At 41.0% G+C, this 21,902-nt stretch overlaps 2 protein-coding genes across 9 annotated transcripts in view; one reads left to right on the top strand and one right to left on the bottom strand.

The window, feature by feature from the left end:
• The window catches only part of LOC147654371 (uncharacterized), a 34,877-nt gene that overhangs the window by 4,676 nt on the left and 8,299 nt on the right, over positions 1-21,902 (top strand). The gene's annotated exons all lie outside the window — the stretch shown is intronic.
• The window catches only part of TMEM45A (transmembrane protein 45A), a 30,681-nt gene continuing 26,800 nt past the window's right edge, over positions 18,022-21,902 (bottom strand). For all 8 annotated transcript variants that reach the window (XM_023942282.2, XM_086883049.1, XM_086883050.1 and 5 more), the window contains one exon: positions 18,022-21,338. In XM_023942282.2, coding sequence (XP_023798050.2) covers positions 21,245-21,338 — 94 coding nt within the window. In that variant the 3' untranslated portion in view covers positions 18,022-21,244. The remainder of the gene's footprint in view (positions 21,339-21,902) is intronic.

Raw genomic sequence — 21,902 nt, 5'->3', positions numbered from 1 at the left:
ATGTTATGCTTTTGACTTGAGATCAAGAGTGATTTGATCTCTCTGCTCTGATCATCAGGCGAGACTACTGTAACTGTATATCTACAAAATATCACAAATGTGCACTTAATATTAAAGAAATCTGTTGGGACTTTTTTAAGACAAACTGTGCATTTGATATCTATCTGTATTGAGGAGAGTGTTATGTTATGCTGGCATTATGATAAAGGTTTTAATTACATGATCACACTGTTTTTCCACAGTACTGTTGTCTGAAACAGTGAACAGAAATGTCAGTGGCCAGTTAAAGAGTTATCCATTGAGTTCTACTGTCAGTGCTAGGTATGTGAGGTTACTTGGTTTATCTCTTCACATCTTTTTCTAGCCTTGGTGAGAGGATTGAATTATTCATTTCCCTGTGGACTTGTATTTGAATGATGTTCACCACTATGATGTCTAAGCGCTCTCTCCCTACACTGAGAGACTGAGGACAAGTCTGCTGGTTTCAGGTGCCTGGTGTGAAACTCTTGTGATGTCAGAGAAATGCATACTTGAAGCTCAGCTATCCCACACCCACCAGTTTCTGAAGCAATTGAAGCAGAAGAACTATAATTTCTTTTATTTTTATTTTTTATTTTCTCCTGGTCAATACCAATTTATCCTCCAAGCACTGCAGAGTGTAAGTAATGGACCTCTGGAAAAATCCCAAATGAGTAATCCAATTTGCTGGTGTTCAGATGTGGATGTCCTGGCTGACACCTGATAGTAGTAGTAATTTTAGTTGAAATGTTTGATATCTTCAGATTTCAGGCAAAGTATGTGCTTGGTCTTGATCTCGATGTTTATAGAGTTAAGGTCAAGGAGTCAACACACCCTCGATTTTAGAAAACAAAACATCTGAAAAGGTCCCAAACACCAAAAGCATTCTGGGCATTACATGAATGTTTGCATTCTTCTATAAATAAGATTATCCAGCTCATTTGACATTTGCATTTCTTGTACCAGCCATCAGCATGCATAAAAACCAGCTAAGAGTTTTTTTCCCCAAAGGAGATTTTCAGTGAATAAAAATTTTCATTAAAAATTTTCCCAGCTGCAATTTTCAAAAGAAGAAAAGACTTACTTAACATGTTGAACAGTGTCTGAACTTCAGTACTGAGGTCAACAATAAGCCCAGAAACATTTTCCTGTATTTCTAGTTTTGTTGGCTGATATTTTGCCAGCAGTGTATCTGTGACAATTACAAGTGTATGAGTTAGGATTTATGGTTCATACTGCTGTTCATTCTGTCTAGGTAAATCCAACAACACACAGGATTTACTTCTCTGTGCCAAAACCAGAATCACAGAGGAGCTTAATTTCAGTGGAGCAGACTGGATTGCAGCATTGGGCTGTGAGATGTTACCAGTCAAAGATAATACCTCCATTACTTTCATGAGGTTGCATCAAAATAATGACTGGGATAAAATTTACCATTATTTGTCATTATACAGCTACAGGTTCAGTTTCTGAGCTTCCTCTCTGATTGGTTTTCCAGTGGGAAGTGCTCCTCATTTCCTACCCCCATCTTTTCTCTAAAGCAGAAGAATCCAGCAATGTTCATATCCATATAAATTGGAAATTACACCAATAATTGGAGCTGAATGACAAAAATATTTTGACTCGTTCATGAACTGCTTTCATCCTGAAACAGAAGGGAAAATGCTGTTGACTACATCTAAAGAAAATGGCAAAAGCTAAAGTTACCTGTTTGTGGCATTGACAAGATTATTGTAGATAAATCCTGTTTTGTTGGCATCCAAGAGCTGTAGCCATTACTGCCACAGATGCCTGAGACAAGCAGAAGAAAATGGCAATATTCAAATGCAATTGAATAAATCAGCCCATGTGCTACACACTGAATGGGCAAACTAAGAACACTTAACCAGCATTGCTTGAAAGTACACAACAGAGTAAAAAAGAAAGCCATTCAAGAGAGCACAAACTTTGTGTCAATGGGTTCATAATGCCACACTTTTATTAAATCAGTAAAGACTAAATTATTAACTTAAACATTAAATGATGTTCACATTTAAATTTCAGGTACACATCTGAACAGCTGATAAATTTACACTTGGGTCTGAGAACAGACCCAACAGTGATGCCACAAGTAGCATGCTTGAGGACAGTTAAATAACTTTGCTAGATGACAAAATTTATGCACTTGTTTGTAGTGTTATGTACAGTTAAGAGAAAGAACAGTGTCTTTTCTGCTGGTGGAGTCTTATTACAAGTGTTATTTTAGTCCTAATAAGACTCACCTGAAAGTCTTCTGAAACATTTGGCTTTCTCATAATCTGCACTGTGTTGATTGCAGCAGCAGTGATGTTCTGTCTGGTCAGTCAGAGCAGAGGATTTGAGTGTTACTTGCAATAATTGAAACCGTCCTGGAGCTCACAGTTTCAGCCTCTGAGGAAAATGTCATTCAACAGAAACAAAAAGAGAAAAGGAAGAAGAGTCACCACTTCATACCATTCTCACACAAAATAAAAATTTATGAGTAATAAAATAAAAATACACAAATAATTTGCTGTCTAAAATGTTTATGTTAATATCAGGTGTGTGGAACTGCCTCAGAAAACTGCTCGTGTTTGAACAGTGTTAAGGGGAAAAACATTCTCTTATCTAACTGGAATTTCCCATATTTCCACTTGACTCTGTGGGCACTCATCCTAAAACTGCACACCTTGAAAAACAGCCTGGCCCCATTGTTCTCCACACCCTGCCATGAAGCAGCAGCAGGACCTCTCCTTTGTCTTGAGGTCACTGAGTTCTGAGTCTCTAAACTTCTGTGCACCTTTCATTGTTCCTTAAATAACCACAACAGGATTCTTTGAAAGGCCATCAAAGGAACTTGAGAAATGTTCTCTGGAACAATCATGCCTCTCAACACAGGGCTTATAACCTGCACTGACGACATTATCCTCACTTCAGTACATTATACAGAGTGTCAGCTTGGAATAAAGAAAAAAAAATTAAAAGAAAAAAATATATTCTGCTGCTGGAGGTACAAATAAGAGTTGCTATAAGCACTGGTTAGATCCAATTTGAGTTTGCTAGCGCCAAACGAATACAGATTAAATGTCTGTAGCATCTTAAAAGTCTAAACACAAAACAAAGTTGAGGCATCTAGCTACAGATTCATAGGATATATGAAGGTTTATCTAGATAACAATAAGAGAAGAAAGTCTGCCAGTCATCAGGTCAAGTCATCTGTTTCTTAATCCTGTCAATGAATAACTCGATTGAATTGCTTCAATAACTGAATTGTTGTCAAATTATTTATGTTGGGAAGCTACCAAAATCAAGATTAATTCTGTCATGCAGCTTTGAAGTGTTGATAACGCTTGGAACACGGTAGGTAAGAAAAGTGAATGTGTTGCATAGGGAGGAAGGAAATTTGCATTCATAATTAGTGGAGATGATATCATTTGACTTGAAAACAACTGATGGATGATGGACCATGATGGACAACATGATGGACCAACATTCTTGCTTCTGACTTCTAGCATGACCTTGGATCCCAAGTAAATATTTCTATTTAAAAGTAATCAAATCCTTTTAAAGCTGGGCTCTGGATCACTAACATGAACACCTCCTGCTCCCCTTCCCCAGCACCCCAAGCAGCCCTCAGCTCACTAGATGGCAGCCCGACATCACAGCTCCCAACAAACCCACACATTACTGACCGCAGCAGAAAAACCCTGTGCCTCACCCTACTGGCACTAGAAATAACTACCTGTAATATTATATATATTACCTTGAACCACTTAGTGAAGGTTATGTACTGGAAAAATGTAATATTGAGCTCAAGGCTTTCTCAGGAAAGGATCCAAGCAGGTGAAGCACTGGGTTGAAGGTACAGTTGTCAAACAAAAGTGTACAAGGAAAGGACTTCTCTTATTTAACAGGACTCTACCTGGTGTATATTTCTTCTTTTTCCCTTTTTTTTGTTGTTTTTTTTTTTTAAATTTGGTCTAGTGATAAGGAAATGAACCACAGAAGCAGCAGAAGGGAAGCAGTCTCTATAATATGCTTTGTCATGTTCAGTTCTCCATGTTATGGACATACATGGAGGTTATAGATTTTATGGATTTTATATATGGCATTCAATAAAGAGATCTGGATTCTTGATGGACGGAAATGTTGACAGAATGGAAAGGCTTCACTCTTAATCCTTCTGAACATGTTGGTGTCAGTATCACCCTCATGCCAGTCTCCTCCAGATCCCTTTGACATTCTCACTGATTCGGTACCCTGGGTCAGCATCACCTCCACTCAGAGGCATTTGCTGTGAACTAGGAACCTGCCTGAGGAAACTGCAGGCCAGTTAAATATGAAATGGGATGCTGTGTTCAAGCAAACTCCAGCAAAATGAAATGATCTCTGTTGGAAATTCAGGCCATCTGCAAAGCAGATACATGCCAAGAATGCTACTGGAAAAGGTTTTGGTCATTTATTTTGAGTTCTTTTGCAAAGTTTTGAGAAACATGAGATATATTTCCTGCCCCAATTTTCTATTTCCACTCCCCGTTTTTTTTTTTCCCCAGGACATTGCAGAGTCTCAGAAACTGTTTAAGTAATACTTTAAGATTACCTGTGATACTCAAGAGTCCAGATTTTCATTGCAATTCAGAATTTGGGGAGTCTTTAAAGTAGGTTTTTTCCTTTCTCTGGAGCACATGAGGATTTCTACTGGAGCATTACCTGTAGTTTTGTAAAAGCAGAAAGATACGCATTTAGTATAGAAGTTCTCACACATTCACATGACCTCACTGGGAGTTGAAACTGTTCTGTGGGTGTGACATCCTAGCCAGTGTCTTTCCTGTTTGCTTGTAAAATTTTGTCTTTCAGTGTTACAAGCGACCATCAATTATTTAACTATTTGTTGCTCTTTTTAGAACATGTGATTTACATTCATGGACACAGTCCTGTCAGAGGGGCTGACATTCTTTATGTCAGTCAGACAGGCTTTAGTTATGTTAGAGCTGCAGAAAAACATCTTTCAGTTGGGAGGCACTGGCATCAGCTCTGAGCTGTCAGAAAGACTTTACCATGTCCTGAAAAACACAGTTTATATGTCATGAAAGAAATGCAAAGGACATGTGGACATGTTCTCTACATGGTCTCTGAGAGCTGAGTCATGGAACCACAGTTGATGGAAAGCATCCTGAATCCTAATGCTAAATAGTAGGATATAAACTGATTGTTTTTTTATTAAAAGGTTGTTCAGGACCTTGACTCTCCTCCCAGCCCCAGACAGGCACGGATGCATCTCAGCATGTGTGCTTGAAATTGTCTGCATTTGGGGTAGAAAAGTTTGTGTTGCTTTGCAGAAAAGTTTGTGTTCCTGCTGCCTGAGCTACAGAGTTCTGGCTTCAAGCAAAGACCTCTCATCTGGTCTAATAATCTGACATCTTTCATAAACCTTACATTTACTTTTGGAAAATGGGAGCAAAAGGAAACACATACAATTCACAGTATCAGGTGCACATTCCTTTGTGGAGGGGTCATATTTACGCACTATAATCTGTTCAAAAGTAAGGTATTTATATTGCTTTCAGAAATGTTCACAGTCTCAGTACTGTAGTCACAAAAATTAACTGCACAGAAAGAAAAAAATAATATATTTCCAGATTAAAATTATTTTTAGCATAAGGATCTGTTTTCAAAAATGAAATAGCACTGAGACAATAGAAGCTCACTGAATATTTTTTCCTAAATGAAATAAAAGCAGTTAGGTAAAGCTTATCTAAACCCAAACTTCTAAGCTGCTACAAGTGATATTTTTGAAGTCAGTGAAGTCTTAAAAGCCCATACCTTTTGCCATCTCTTCTATTTTCACTGTTTTAGTCCTAGAAATTTTTTAAAATATTATAAAGCATCATCTTTGGTGTCTTAATGCCCAGGCAGAAATCAGACTTGGTAACCTAATGCCACAGAAAACAGCAGGGGACAAAAATACACACTTTTGAACAATTAATGGGGAACAGTCCTTTGTCTGCTGGACTGGCACAGGCTGACCACCCCAGCTGATACAGGCTGCATCTAAAGGCAGCATGGTGAGCCTGGTGAGCCCTGGCCTGAGCCAAAAGAGCAGCCTATTACATTCTCATGTACCTTGCTGCTATAACTTAACACAAATTTACCTCACAAGCCTGCCAACACTTAGAAAAAATATTGCAGCACACGGGCAGAAAACTTTTGCTTCATCTTATGACTTGCAACATCCTGTTTTTGCTAACTTTTGCTAATTCAGACCATGCTTCAGCTGACTATGTCTTATCAGCAGGACTGACTCAAAGCATATTTATGGTCAGGGTCCTGAGGGGGCTTAGGAAACCTGGAGCATTGTCTGTGTTCTGGCACAGGCTTTCATGTCAAATTACTTAACTTTCTGTAAATCTTGTTTTCTACAGGGTCTCAGTTTCCCATTTTCCCATTTTACCTCTACACAACTTACTATGTACAAATAAGGATGTATTGTGCTGCAAAGATGGGATCTGCCTTACAGCACCTTGCTTTCCAGAAGGTGGTTAGCAGGAAAAGGTGTCAAAAATTTGGTGGAAGGAACCTCTGGAAGGCATCTAGGCCAAACAGAGGCTCCCCAAGCTCACTAGGAGATGTGCTGCAGTGACGTGATGTCTTTCTAAATCCAGGAATTTCTCTTCATGTTCAATCTCAGTGTCTTAAACTGCAGTTTATGACTGCTGTGTCTTGCTTTACCCTCTGGTGCTACTGAGAAGGTTTGGGTTTGATGGCCTTTGCAACTCCCTCTCATCTGGAGGCTGCTGCTAGCCCAGCTGTCAGTGTCCTTTCCAGCACAGTGAACAAGTTCAGCTCTTCCCCTTGCTTCCTGCAGGCCTCCTGTCCAAAGCCTCTCACTGACCTCACTGCATCCTGCTGAGCCCTCTCCAGCTTCCCTAAGCCTGGTTAACCTGGCTTGCAGGTGGCAAAACTAAGCTTGTACTTCCCAGTGGTGCCTCAGCAGGACCAGGGAGGGCAGGGTAAAAGTGTCCATCAACCTGTCTCCCTCCACATAACACAGCTGCTCTTCCACCTTGCTTGCAGAGAACCACACACTGTTGGCTCATGTTGAACTTGGCATCTGCTGCCACTCCCAGGTAGTTTCCAGCAGGTCTGCTCCTCAGCCAGCAAGTTCCTGCTCTGTACCAGTGTCCCTGGCACAGAGATCACTTATTCCTGTTGGACACCGTGAGGTTTCTGTTGGAATGATCTTCCATTTTCTCAAGTTCTTCTGCATGAAAGCTCTGCCATTAACTGTGTCAGCAATGCCTCTGCCCCACTCCAGGTTCACTATTGTGGGCATTCTTGCTGAGAGAACCTGCTGTGTCATGGACCAGGTGGATGAGGACACTGAACGATTCTGCCCTATTATTAACCAGAAAGTTGCTCTACTTTTACAATATCCTGATCAAGTCAGTGATCTCTACCCTTTGAGCTTGGCTGTTGAGGTGATTTTCAGCCCAGGGAGCAGCTCATTCACCCAGCCCACATGTTGTCACCTACCAAACAAGAATGCTGAGGGAAGTGGTGTCAAAGGCATCTATAAATCAGTGTATTGCATCTTGTTACTCTTCTGTTGTCTCCATACAATTATTTCATGTGGCAGACAGTCAGATTGGTCCTACATGTAAATCCATGCTGTTCCTGATGATCTTCTGCTCTCTCATATGCGTGGAAATAGACTCCAAGAGAATATGTTCCAAAATGCTTCTAGCATCTGAGGTAAGCCTGACTGGCTTATGCCTTCCCCAGATCTCCTTATTGCCTTTCTTAAAGGTGAGCATTATATGAACCTTTTTCCAGCTCTCTGTGGCCTCTCTTCATCACCACAGGTGACAGGAATCCCACAGGGGCATCAGCCAGGTCTTTCAGCTGTCTTGAATGAATCCTCTCTAGACCCATGGATTTAAATATCTTTGTGATGATCCTGCCTTCCCTCTGAGGGATAAAAGCCAAGAATAAGTTGCTATGAACACATATGCATTCATACAAGCTTTATTTCTTTTCTTTTTAGTTATTCAAGCCTTGATCTGAAAGTGGTTTGGGTTGGTTTATACGCTTATACTACTTGGTTTTGGACTTAGAAAAGAGAGTCCAACTGAAATAAAATTTTCCCACTGATGCAAATCTCAAATTATTCCAAATATTTTAATGTCATTAGGATCGCTCCAGATTAAAACAAAACAAAACAAAATAAAACCAAACAAAAAAGGACCCAAACAGAACAAACCACAAGAAGAAAACCAGGCCCTTTGTCATGATGTGTGAAAGAAAATAACCATGACATAATGTAGAAAAGCAATGAATTATGAGCCAAGTGGAAATTTTTCAACATTGTTGGAACAAAAGTAATTGGGTTACAAAAGTTGTGTACACTGTATGCTGTGCTCTCTATTTCTGGCAATAAACCAGATCACCTCCTCCATACTCCCAGCACCTGACTGCCCTTTCTTCCAGCCTCCTCAGCACATTCAGCACTGTGACCCCATGCTCTTCATGCTCCATCACGTCTCAGCCCCTCTCACCTCTTAGATCCATCTCTATATTCTCAGTACATAAAATATACATCTCCATTTGGTTAGCTGGTGAAGAGAAGATCAATGTCATGGGTAGTTTATCCATCTTAGTGACTAGACTGGACTCACTGGCCATGTGGCCTCAACATCCTCACTGATGGCATAGCTCTCTTTTCCTTTTCCTCTTTGAGATATTTATAGGGTTGGTCTTCTGTACCCAACCAGTGATATGTGCAAAACTCATAAGGTTTTCAGATCTTTAAGTTGTGTAACCACCTAGCAAATTTAGTTGAAACTGGTCAGCAAGTTAATAAAGGTGCCAAGAAAGTGGAACAACAGACAAATGGACAGTATAAACTTTCCTCGGGAGAACAGAATAAAATTGAGGGTTTGTAATTTCAATAATGTTTTGATTATGATTTCAAGTTAATTATGTCTGTCCAAACATTCTTACCTTATGTATTCTAGCACCTATAGCTATTAAAATCTATTCTTTAGGGCAATTCACAGCAAATCAAATGCAGAACACTAGAGCAGTGAACAAAGGAAATTACAGAATCATCATAATTCTTTGTTTCCAGTGCTGAAATCCCAGCCATGATTATTTTATTTAAGCCAACTTCTGTGAAACATTTTGCCCAAAAGTTCCAGTCAGTCATGAACTCATTCAGTCTATCGTTGTCTGTTGGATGTGCTGCCCACCCTGTCACGAGGGAAATAACATGGAAGATCTGAGCTTTCCATCTACCTAGCAGTCCTCACCAAGCGTATTTTCCTGGGTACACTGCAGATATTTTGACATCCTTCTCACCAAACACGTCACATCATTTGACAAAAGCACAGGTGACACAAGATGGAGAATCTGTGTGTCACACTTGTCACATTGTGGGTTGTTGGCCTGGGAGAAAAGGAGCTGGGGATTTTACCAGCTCTGGAGATCCTGCAGCTCGGTGAGCTGGCAGCCTCCCAGCTCAGGGCAGTGCAGAGTTGCCATGTTGTGGCAGAGGGGACTGAAATGGGAGTCAACCAGGACAGTGCTATTCCAGGTGTAGGAAATTTGACTCATCCAAGACTGGTGCCAGTGGCAGCAGGAGCTGAAGGCAGGCATTGTCCTGCAGAGTGCTGAGGTGGATGGTGTCCTCAAACACAGGGCAAATCCAGACATGGCAACACTGGTGACTGAGACCTGAATCAGATTTTCAAGTCACTGTGATCTTCAAACAGGGGAATTCAAACAACAGCCAAATTGGCTAGAAACAGGCCACAGACTGTCAAAACCTGCGATGTCTTCCCCAGATGTTTTATTCCTTTGAGATGTGTGAAAAATACGGCCTCACCAAGCAAGAAGAGCCACGGCACTGCTTGCAAATCTGGCCCTGCTGAGCAGATCTCAGCAGTGGGAAAGGTCAGGGATTTCCCAAAGTGGAGGTGCCCCCAGAAATGGTGGCAGCTGCCTGGCTTGTACTGAGCTATCTGACAAGGAGATCCCACCCACTCCTCTGGGCACACACAGGCTCCATCCCCAGAGCTGCCACTGTTGAGACAGAAGCATGGAAGTTCCATGGGTGCCTGTGCAAATGAAGAGTCAAGATATGTCTGTATATATATATATATATATCTTCATCAATGGGTATGTAAAATAATGTATCTATTTAATTTGATATTTTTGTAATCTTGGCTAAAAAATATATGACCCATAATCTCACCCCAAAGGTCACTTGCCCCTAAAACCAATGGCATGAATGTGGGGCCAAAGCTTCCAAATATGAATTTGCATTTCCAAAACAATGAAGGTGGGAACAGGTTTGTGCAGGTGCTGAATGAGCAGGAGTGTGGCTCTCCAGTCTACCAAAAGCTCAAACTGTTAAGTCCCCTAAACACCCAAATTGCTTCTGCAGAAATTCATAGGACCAAGAAGTCAAAACAAAGCCACAGATTCCCAGTGCTGAAGGGCCTGGAACAATAATAAGGACATGGGTAGTCACACATCCAAGAATCAGATAAAGATGCTATGATTTAAGACAGGCATTGTAGGATAAAACAGAAAAACCTCATGCCCCAAGCTCAGCCATAGCCTCTATACCCTCTTCAGGACAGGTGACGGTTTTCATTCTGTCTTTTGGTAGAAATAGTGAGTTTTCTTTGAAATAGTCATTGAACTGGCTGCCACAGCTTCAGGAAACAAAAAGGCACAGTCTGAGCAATAGCTAGAAAAATTTCAGATCTTAGAAATTTCTGAATATATTATGTATTTCCTGGGTATTATGATATTCTAGAGCAAGCTCTGAAAACATAAAGTTTTTTTTTAAAAAGAGACTGGCAAATCTTGAATGGCTTAAGGGGTATTCTGCTGCAGAAATTGCAACAAGGAGGGGGTGGGTGGACCTCAGTCTTAGAAAGAAGGATCCAAGAGCTGGGGGATCTCCACAGAGCAAGGTTTCCTCACAGTCAATCTCACCAGGTCCCTAAGTGAAGGATGGAGCTGGAATCCTTTCCAGTAAGGTTCACAGTGGAAATTGCACACCTATGCATGGGGTGCATGGTTTGAAATAATGCAGAAAACTGGATTTGGGGACTGCCATTTGATCTGACATTTTAATGCCTGTGTTTTGAGACACTGACAAAGTAAAGATAGAACATTCAAATTTAAACAGCACTGCCAAGAACACATGTCATTGTATATTTCTAATGTTCTCACTGAACTAAAGGGATTGCTTAACTTCTTACTCTTTAATAGGATTCATTTAACTGGAAGATTGTTTCAAACTATAAGGGCTGTGCCACGTGGCAGGGGTAATTCTGTTCTTGGCACTCTTTGCTCAGCTTTTGCTCATGTTATTGCTATTTAGCACTTGTGCTTCAGCCTGTCTCAGCTCCACTGCAGCCAGTTGTCTCTGATGATAGTGGAATAACATCTAAATGTAGCTAGGTAATGTCTGTCCTAGCCATCAGTTTTTCAAAACACATTGCCTCTCCATTGGAAATCTTACAGGAAGGAAATCTTCTCCAGCAACTGAGATTTGTGTGGCCCAGATTTGTGCAGCCCTTAGCAGCTGTGGAGAACATCTGGATCTGTGGGAGCTGGGTGTCCGATCACGCAGTTGCTGCTGCACTGCCCAGCAGCAGTCTCACCAGCCTGGCACTCAGGGTGGCTCGTGGGGACACGTGGCAGAGGAGTGACCCTGGGACTCAGCCACCTGCTCTGGACTGGCAGCCTGGGAGCCCCCAGGACCCTGGGGAACCTGCAGCACAGCTCCAAGGCCTTGGTCCACGGCCTTGCTTGGTGAGCACAAACCCAAAGCAGCCAAGCCAGGCAGGGCTGCTGGGTCACCTGGCATCAAGGATGCCAAAACCAGGGAGGGAGCAGGGCTGCACTGCAAATGCCTGGACCATGGGCTGCCTGCTGAGGAGCAGTGTCTGGGACAGCCCAGGTGGGAGCAGTGATGGAGCTGCTTCTGCAGCCAGCTGGGGCAATGCTGGTCAGGGTCTGCAAAGGAATGCAAGGAAAGAGAAAGGTGAAAAAGACTGGGCTGAAACTCCTTTGGAAGCATCAAAGCAACAAAGCAGTGGGGTAAAAAGTTCAGTATTTCCCCTGGAGGTGCAGGCAGAGCTGCCATGAAGCCCTTGCAGCAAAGGCAAGGTGACAGCAAAGGGCATCAGCCTTACCTTTGCATTCCCTGAAAGAGCTCCTCTTTAACAGTGTGACACTCACAGAACCTGTTAATGCTGTGCCTCTATTTAGATCTTCCTGGTAACTCTTCTTAGCCTACCATTCAAGGTCTCATGAAGCTTTTTTTGTTTCAGAGGGAAACCTGTCTTTCACAAATGCAAATTCCTGAGCTGACTTACGCAGTCACACCTACTGCACATGTGGTAACTCACCAGGCTGTAGTTATTATTGCACGGGCTTAAAGTCATGGGCTTCTTCTGTTTTTATTTGAGGTTCAGAAAACATCTTCTTTGTCTTTTAAGTTTTACAGGCATTAATCATGTCAAGAATCCCACTGATTTTTGACTGTTTATTTTTCTAAACTAAAACTATTCTATTCTTATGTAATACTGTGTCACCATGAATTGCTGAGCATGTTTTAATCAAGCACCATGGGAACTGTTGATGCTAATACTTGTGACTGAAGTCTGAATACAGAAGAAACTCCACCACTATGCACAGCAAGCAATGCACATGGGCATGGAGGCATTTTCTATCCCTGAAGTAGCTGCAGCTTAAATGTCTTTCTTAGCAGCTCATTTGCCTGCAGATCTGTGGGGCACAAGCAGAGATATCCCTGCACTGCACTGAGACTCAGCTCTCATTTCATCTGGGTTTGGCTCCATCAAGTCAAACAAAGGTCTGAGCATATTCTGATATTAGCCAAGGCAGTTTATTACTGACATATGTTAAGTAATCACTGTTTTCTTTTGTGTCCTTTCTTGGGCTCAATCCCTACAAACATCTGATAAATCTCTTGAAGTAACTGTAACCTAATGAATCCTTGTATAGCCTTTTCTTCAGGCTTTCTTGTCTTAAATCATGTCTGACTCTCTACTGACAAGCAGCCAGGATTACTTGATTCTTTCAATGAATTTTGAATATAGGTCTGTGCATAGTTTTGTGTCACATCAATATAGTGAGTATTTTGCTGAGAGGAAACACTAACCATCTTTCTGCTCCAAGTCTGCACACAGAAATATTTTACAAAAGTACATTGGCCTGATTTTCAGATATAGAAAATATAAGTCTCTGATATGCTTTCAATAAATATTTCTGCAATGCAAGTTGCAATGAAAACATGAACAGGTGATATATGATGCATGCAAACATACAAGCATCAACAAAGTAATTATTTCCTTTTTAAAATAAAATTTACTAGACTAGTTAGAGGTTTATTTTTCTCTTTTGAAAATAAATCAAACTTCTACCAAAAGGGTGAGAAAATGTCAATACATTTCTCAAAGTTATATCAAAGGAATCATGAGCAGGGTACACATGTTCCAATGAAAACACTCCAGAGATTGCTTGTCATCCTATTCTGTTTTACAGCAGCATCCAAAGTTTGGGGTAGTTCTTTAAACATTGCTGTAAGAAGAAAAATATTTCCATCTGAGAAGCGTGCAACATGGATGTAATAATGTTTGTCAGCAGTCAGGCATTGATATTTAAGAAAAGGGAAAAGAGCCCAAAGGGTTCAAATGATAGAATAGATAGGGGTAGAATAATCTATTACCTGCTTTGAACCTGAGGAGCTGCCAAATGTACAGAGCCCAAAGGGTCACAGTCACTACACAACAGGTGACTCCAACCAAAATTCTGTCCCAGTGGGGTGAAGGCATATTGTAGTGCAGGCTGTCTGCAATGCTATAAAATGGTTATTATACAATCATACTCTTGTCATAAGCCATTAACTACTTGTCTACTGATAAAGCTTTAACCTTCCATTCTAAAGAAAGAGTTTTGGCACATGTGTGTGTGTTTATTACCTCTTGGGAACTGACTGGTCCTCAGTGTAGATCTGCACGTGTCCTGGGTGGGGCGGTGCTGGCTGGCACAGGGTGAAAGCCAACACAGCTAAAGGGAAGAGGAAAATAGAGTTATTTTAAGAATGAGTTGGAATAGACATGTCTTTTTTGTCATCAGCATTCAATGGATTCATTCCCATTGTGTAAGTAGGGACAGTACCTTGTTTTCACGTGGTGTTTTCACTAGTGAGGAAAGGAGATTTGTTTGGCTTTTTTAGTAACCAAAGCAATTCCATCTCAGTTTAAAAAAACAGGATTCAATAAGCTGATGTGATGTGTCAAGGATGTACAAAACATAGCCTAAAAAAGGGTTCTGGTCTCTTGGGATGCAGCACAATGGTCTAGCCAACAGATACTACTGCTACTGCTACTACTCCAGTAGTACTTTCTTTAATGCCTTACAAATTGTTACAATGTTCTTCCTCTTATCAAGAATAAAGATGAGTATAAGATGATATAAGACATGCATTTATTATTTTAATTTAATTGGTGGCAATCTGCAAAGTGCTCATAATGATACTCATATTCAAAATATTCATACTGAAAATAAAAAATATCTCATGTCAGGTGACCAAGATACTCTGTATTGAAGAAAACACCTAAGGACATAGGAAAGGCTATGGAATATGATATATAATTTATTTTTATTATTATTATTATATTATTATAAATTTATTTTTATATATTATTTATAATATATATTATTATATATTATTTATATAATAAATAATAATTTTAATTATTATTATATAAAATATATTTATTTTTATTATTAATATTATTTTTATTATTATTGTTATTTTTATTTTTATTTTTATTGTTATTGTTATTTTTATTGTTATTGTTATTCTTATTCTTATTCTTATTCTTATATAATTAAATATAATTTAAAATATTTTAATATAATTACATTATGAATGGAATGGAATGGAATGGAATGGAATGGAATAGAATAGAATAGAATAGAATAGAATAGAATAGAATAGAATAGAATAGAATAGAATAGAATAGAATAGAATAGAATAGAATAGAATAGAATAGAATAGAATAGAATAGAATAGAATAGAATGAAGATTACTTTTACAAAATGGGAGCACCAAAATTGTTAATGTGCTTCTTCAGATAGCCAAATGTCTCAGTAGTCTGCTCGCAGAGGTTTTAATTAAAGACAGGCTGTGCCACCACACTGGCGACAGGCTGGTACAAACCTTCAGGAGGGACAGGGCTGCATGCTGTCCCTCTGGGCTCAGCTCTGCCCAGCCAGGGGGGCTGTCTGTCTGTCTGTCTGTGGTAGCCCTGTTGTTACAAGCACGTTTCTTGTCCTGGATCTTTCCTCTCTCCGCCTTGTTCTCACTAGCATGGGAAGCAGGCAAGGGAAAGCATCCCGAGTGCCGGGATGGGCGCAGGGACCCGAGGAGCTCAGGGGATGGCTGCGGGTCCGAGGATGGAGGAAACAGCGCCCAGGGGCCACCGGAGCCCTGTCACTCCCCGAGAAACCAAACCTCAGCTTCCCCCGAGGGGGTTGCCAGGGAATGGGAGGCTTCAGCAGAGCGGGGCAGACGCGGGGCTCCGTGGGGCAGGACACCGTGGTGGAGGCTGGGGACACATCCAGCTCCCGGGCACCCCCCGGGCCTGGAAGGATTTGCGGGGCTGGCCAGCGCTCACACTGCTGTCAGAGTGCTCAGCTGGACAGAAACATCTCCTCCTCATCCTGCTCACAGAGCATGCTTCGGACCCTGGAAATGTTTATTACTTTACAGCCTCCTGCCGTAAGCAATTAAATGTTTGCTTTTCTGCTGTTTAAAGGGGTAAGAATGTAAAACTGGATCTAAGAGATGCACAGGAAGGTGCTTATTCCTGAGCAGGACTCAGGACTCTTACACACAAAACAGAACCAAAAACCAAATCCAATTAGGATCTTAAAGATGGGGAAACTGAGGCACAGAACAGTTCAGTGACATTAAGTTCCATCTAGCTTTGCTAAGCTGAGATTTGCGGTATATTAAAAGCATACCCAGCTTCTGAATCACAAGTCTGAGTCCTTTGCTAATAGATGATTGCAGATTTTTTAAAATGACAAAATAGGAAAGAAATAGTAATTCATTCTCATGGTTACTTACACTGCCCCTCCTATTCAATGGAAAAAGCATCCCTGCTTCTTTCCTTGACAAGGCTAGCATCATCATGGACATCTTTGACTAGAATGTTGAGTTTAGATATATGAAACACTAAGAGCCCAAAACTTTGGGTTGCAAGCCCAGCTTTGCAAATGGAAAACAATTTGTCTGCTGGGAAGTTGCAGTAGGACTGTGAGCAAAACTGATTGTGAATTTCTAACTTCACATGAACACTTTATATAAAACACAGAGAAAAAAAAATACCTAAGGCACCAGATGACAAAACCAACACAAATGAACAAACACCTCTTAAAAGATAGTATACTTTTATTTATGAAAATATTAAACCACGTTTGTGTGATCAAATAGTCAAACTGAAAGGGAACCTTAACACTTGCAAATTTCTATCTGTGATGCAGCTGCAGGGAGATAAAATCACTCTTGAGTGACTGGCTATGTTTCTTCTTTCCTCCATTTCTTTTAAGCCTTAATTAGAGCCAGATATTTCTTATTTCCTTTCTTTTTTGTTTTCAAATGTGCACAAAGTGTGGTGCCAGCAGTAAACACCATCTTTGACTTTTTTCTATGTATCAACTGCATCTGAGTCGAGTCACAAGCCAGTAAAATTCCAGGAAAGCAGTGCAAGCTTTCACTCCTACTGTCATTCCTGCTGGAAGCAGGGGATGGGCACTGCTGTACTGCTGTTTCCTGAGGCACACAAGTCATAAAAATCCCAGCATGTGTCTGAGAACCTTGCTGCTGTATACCATGAACACAGCTGCCCCTCCCATGCTCTTCAGAGTGCTGGGAGTGATTTCTTGATGCTTGATTGCTATTCAGCTGTATGGATCTGCAGCTTGCTTTCCATTTCTTCCTGCTCCTCCTCAGGGAGGCAGTGGCTGGTAACCACGACTTGTAGGCAAAACCATTTCTGCTCCAATTTCATGCCTTTATTGTGCCCTTACACTGACCTCTTAGGTGCCATCTCTGGCAGAGTGTTTTGTCAGTAAATAGCAGAAGTCTATAGGTGAGAGCTTCCTTTCTAAACTAAATTGCTAAGTAGCATTGCTGTAGTATTTATAATTACAGTTTTCATCTACTTTTCTAAACGTATTTTCATTCTAAGAAGTGTATCAAATATAGTAATCCATGAACTGCAACACTCACCTAGCAAAGAGATAGAAATTAGTGTTCAAAAAGTCATCTGAGGACAAGTTATTCCTTATTTGACAAATATGAGGCTTTTTACTCCCACATATTTTGAGCGAGCACATATTGTACCTAGAATAGATTTTAAGGACAAATTTTCCGGCAGTTTTCCAGTTGTCTTTCTCCCTTTTAACAGATGTGCTCTTTGTTGCTTAGTCCTTGGGAGCCTGACTCCCTTCCACTACTGCACATGCTGAAGGCCTTTTTGGATAAAAATCTATTCTGTTTTCTTCCACCAGCTTCTCCTACCAGCAACTCCTACCCCAGCTGCTGTAGTTTGGAGGAACTGCAACTTTTTCTGGGAGGGCATTAAGGTACCTGATCCACTGAAGTTTTTTAGTGCCTAAGTTTTAAGGATGAGGGAACCTGGAGGATTCAAATTCCTTGCTGTCATATATGCTCTTCGTGCTGTGTTATGTTACAAGGCAAAAAAATTATTTGTTTACAGAATATAAAACAAACATCACAGTTTCACATGACAAGGTAGTACTGACCTTTCTTGAATTAAAGTGCAACTTGTTCAAATGTTTGGATGTGTTATGAGAGTAACCTGTATATCCCACCCCATCCTGTCCCATAATGATAATATTTTTCCCCCTGAAAACATGACAGACATATTACACGAATAAATCTATTTTATTTAAATAAAATTACAGGTGTATTTTGTCTAGTAAAAACTAGCATAGTTTTTCAAAGGCACCAATATTTAAAAATAATTTAAATTTTCTTGAAAGCAGCTTTCTTTTTCTGAGTGGTGTTTGTAAACTTGTCGGACTTCCCTCCCCTCATCCAACTCAGGCAATACCTGTCGCTTGTGAAATGATGAAGGCTGTATCTTTTTCATTGTAGTAGGTGCCCTACTGTTCCTGGGCATCTCTTTTGAACACAGGAGAATGGGACAGACTTTCCAAGTAGCAAAACCCCACTCTGAAATAAGGTGTTTCTTTCCTTTGTGGCACCATAAATTTGTCAGCCACAAATCCCCGCCACAACACTCACTTTTCTTGTACTGTAAGTATTAAAAATTAAATTAAAGACTACTGTTTCTTTGAGACTTCAGGATCTGTTTTTTCCTTGCATTTCTCCAAGGCTGATAATGTAATGGCACATTTTCTAGTGAGAGGAGAGAGCCTTTTTCACAAAGCCTGCTCTCCAGTTCTGTGTCACAGACTACATCAGCCTCCAGTTTGGGCTTCTTCAGAGGTGTTTTTGCTAAGCTGAGTGAACTAAAACCAGCAGATGTGTTGGGCTTATTCTGTAACCATTTACAGGAGGTTCACAGCAGGGACACAGAGGGTGGTGCAGGTGACACCTCTCAGCAGGCCAAATCCTGCTCAGTTTTTCTCCAAAGACCCAGCTCTACAGCCACTGCTGGATGCGGGTAAGGATGGAGCCAGAGTTCCCAGGCTCCTCCCCAGGGGAGGAACGGTGTCAGGCAGACATTCTCTGGCCAAGGAGTTCAAATACTGTCACTTTTTGCTTCTGTAAAAGCAGGGAACTTTTTTCAAAATGAGATTTCACTGAACACCTTCCATGTGCACAGCTCACCCATTCATCAGCTGATTTTGGTTTATTACAACAGACTCTTGCAATAATCTCCAAATTCTCTTGGATGCACAACCAGCATCTTCTCTGCCCAGCACTACAGAAGCTTTGTGGCTCAAGCATTCTAACAGGCAGAAAGATTTGCCCTTTAAAAAAAATCCCCACAATTTAGAGACAGCAGTGATGCAGCGCAGCGAGGGTAAGATCATAACAGGGATACATTTGGCAAATGTATCCCTGCTGCAATTAACTGGCAAGATCCTCAGGGAAGCCATGGATCTTCCTGCCACAGAAAATCTGATTTTAATGGAACCACAGTAATCAAATTCAAGTCTTAGATTTGCAGAGTGGAGTAAATACAGTTATTTCATTCTGTAGAAAGACCGCTGTAAACTGAGACACGGAGCTACAAACCATACCAATACCAGAATGTCCAAAACCAGGCTTTGCTAAAGCTTGCCAAAATCTCCAAGAGCCTTCAGAGAAAGGCACTGAAAAGGGGCTGCTAAGAAAAGCAGTGATCTTTGGCTAACAACGTGCAATTTCCTCTTTGACATTTGTAAATGTAGAAACCTACGTGAGCCAACTGCTCTTGCTTTCCAAAGAAGATTCATCTGGATAATCTGACACCTGGTCACAGGTGTTACTTCACAATACTTGGCAAACATCTAAAATAATTTTAAAAATTAACAACTGAAGTCTTCTAAGAAGACATACAAATCTCAAACAGTTTATTGTGCTTTCCATCCTGCTTAAGTTATCCCTTTAATTTAGAGATACAGCACCTTAACATTTGCACGGCATTAAATGTATTTATCAAGAAAAGCAGTGAAGAAATTTGCATTGTTCCTGCCTGTGAGAAGCAAAGTACTTTCTGATGATCTCCTTCAGAATAAACAACACCACTGATTTTGTAAAGGCACTGACAAAACTGACAGACTAAAATACAGCATTAACAGCTAAGAAAGGTGCTCCTTGAAAAAAAGGGAGATAAAAGGTAGATCTTAAAAGTGAAGTAAATATTTATGTTACATTGAAGGTAAAGTAGTTTTAGAAAAACCCTGAAAGGATTTTTTTGTGTTTTGGGATCCCTTTGAGGTACTAACTATTTTATTAGCTAGCTTTTTTAATCAATCAGTTTGCTGCCATTGGCCATGAACACTGTGCTTTCCACTAGATCAGTTTTCACAGAGAAAATAAATGCCATTAAAAATGGTGTTATTTTTTAATTCCCTCACTGGTGTTGGTAGCTAGGTATGGAGCTACTGAGAAGGCAACATCTGCCCTCCCACAGCTCACTGTGCAGCGCTGTCAGGCTGCCTGGTGGCTGAGGGGGTGACACAGGGAAAGGGATGCAAAACCCTCTTATCCTGCCCACAGAGCAGAATTACCCACTCCTGACTCAGGTGGTGGGCCACGTGTCTGCTCTGAGTCCTGCAGAAAACCATCCAATTCCATCAAAGGAAAGAAAACAACACTGGGAAACAAGTTGGTTTTGTAGTTAGGTGCTGCTTGACTGGACACCCCTCAGCCTTTCTGGAAAAGAAATTGTTCCAGGCACCAAGGGAAGGCAGAGCCACTTCCAGGGCCTTGCAAAGTCAAAGGACAGCAAAGACACAGGACTGTCTAGGCACAAGCATGAACAACATGAAACACTGGTTTTTGATCATATTACACATCTTTGGTCCTCCTGGCAGGCTTGGTGGTGTCTCTGGGGGGAGTGAACACACTACAAACTCTTCAGTGAACACTCAATGTGCTCACAGTGAGAAGTTCTTTCTGTTTAACTTAAAGACACACAAGCAGAGACACAAAGTTGTTACACAAGACAAGACTGTGGTTTCTTTATCTTGTTCTGCTGTTTTCCGGGTCTGCACGGTTGTTTATCCACAGGTACTTGCAGGCCAACCAACGTGCATACCTAGACACCCTAATTATGGAAACTTTATGTCCAGCAGTGGCTGAAAAGAATTTTGCTTAGCTTTTAATGAGGTAAACATACAGACTTCATTGTGCCACCTCATCCACGCCAAGTCTGTCTAACACTAGTCTGATTTTCTGTGAAGCATGTGAGATGCAAGGTATTAGTGCAACCAGCATAAATCCATACCAAGCTTACCCTTCACAAAAAAAAATATGTATATAACTGTGTATTAAATGTTGACATCATAGGGGATTGATATTTGTGAAGCAAGTTGTAGTAAAGAATTAATAAGATGGCAAAAAAATATGTAGAAATGAGGTATCAATTAGCCTAATGGTTGGAGTGGATGAACTGGTCAAGCCATATTCATGCTAAATTTCTTCTTCTGACTCGTGATCTCGTTCAGATGTTTTCAGTAAACCCATCTCCATGGACTGGGACTGCTTAACCTTCGAACGGACTGCCCTGGAAACAACAACAGAAAAGTTGTCAATAATAACTCAAAGGCTCATCTGACCATTTTTCACACGGTAAAATCCTGTTAAATTCTTCATCACCAGTATCACTTCATCACTCAGTATTTCATCACCGAGTTAGGATGACTCATTCCATCATTCTGTGGTTAGGAAGTGCTGCCTTTACTGGTACATCCTGTGCAACAAGGATGTTGTCTTGGACAAGTAAGCACTAGCTCCTATGGACATATCACAGGGCACTTTAAACAAACCTCAGTGAACCCTCCAGAAGGTTCAGTGTTGTGCAGGCACTGTGTTCACTTGGGAAGGGACCATAAAGCTGTGGGAAAGAGAGAGTCTGGCCAAACTACCCTCAGAGGGGAGCTCTGCCAGCGAGCCATCATCAGCCTCCCCTGGTGCTGCAGCAGCCGCTGGTCCCAGCATCAGAAGGGTCTTGAGATTGCTGGCACAACCAAGAGCTGCCCTCCTTTATACCCCAAACCAGTCACCCAGCCTGGAGTGCTGGTGCCTTTCAGACTGAGATACAAAAAGAACTGGCACCTCAGTGCAAATC

This window comes from Cyanistes caeruleus, chromosome 3, assembly GCF_971803275.1.
Source record: "Cyanistes caeruleus chromosome 3, bCyaCae1.hap1.1, whole genome shotgun sequence".
NCBI lineage: Eukaryota > Metazoa > Chordata > Aves > Passeriformes > Paridae > Cyanistes > Cyanistes caeruleus.
This window is presented reverse-complemented; position numbering and strand designations above follow the sequence as displayed.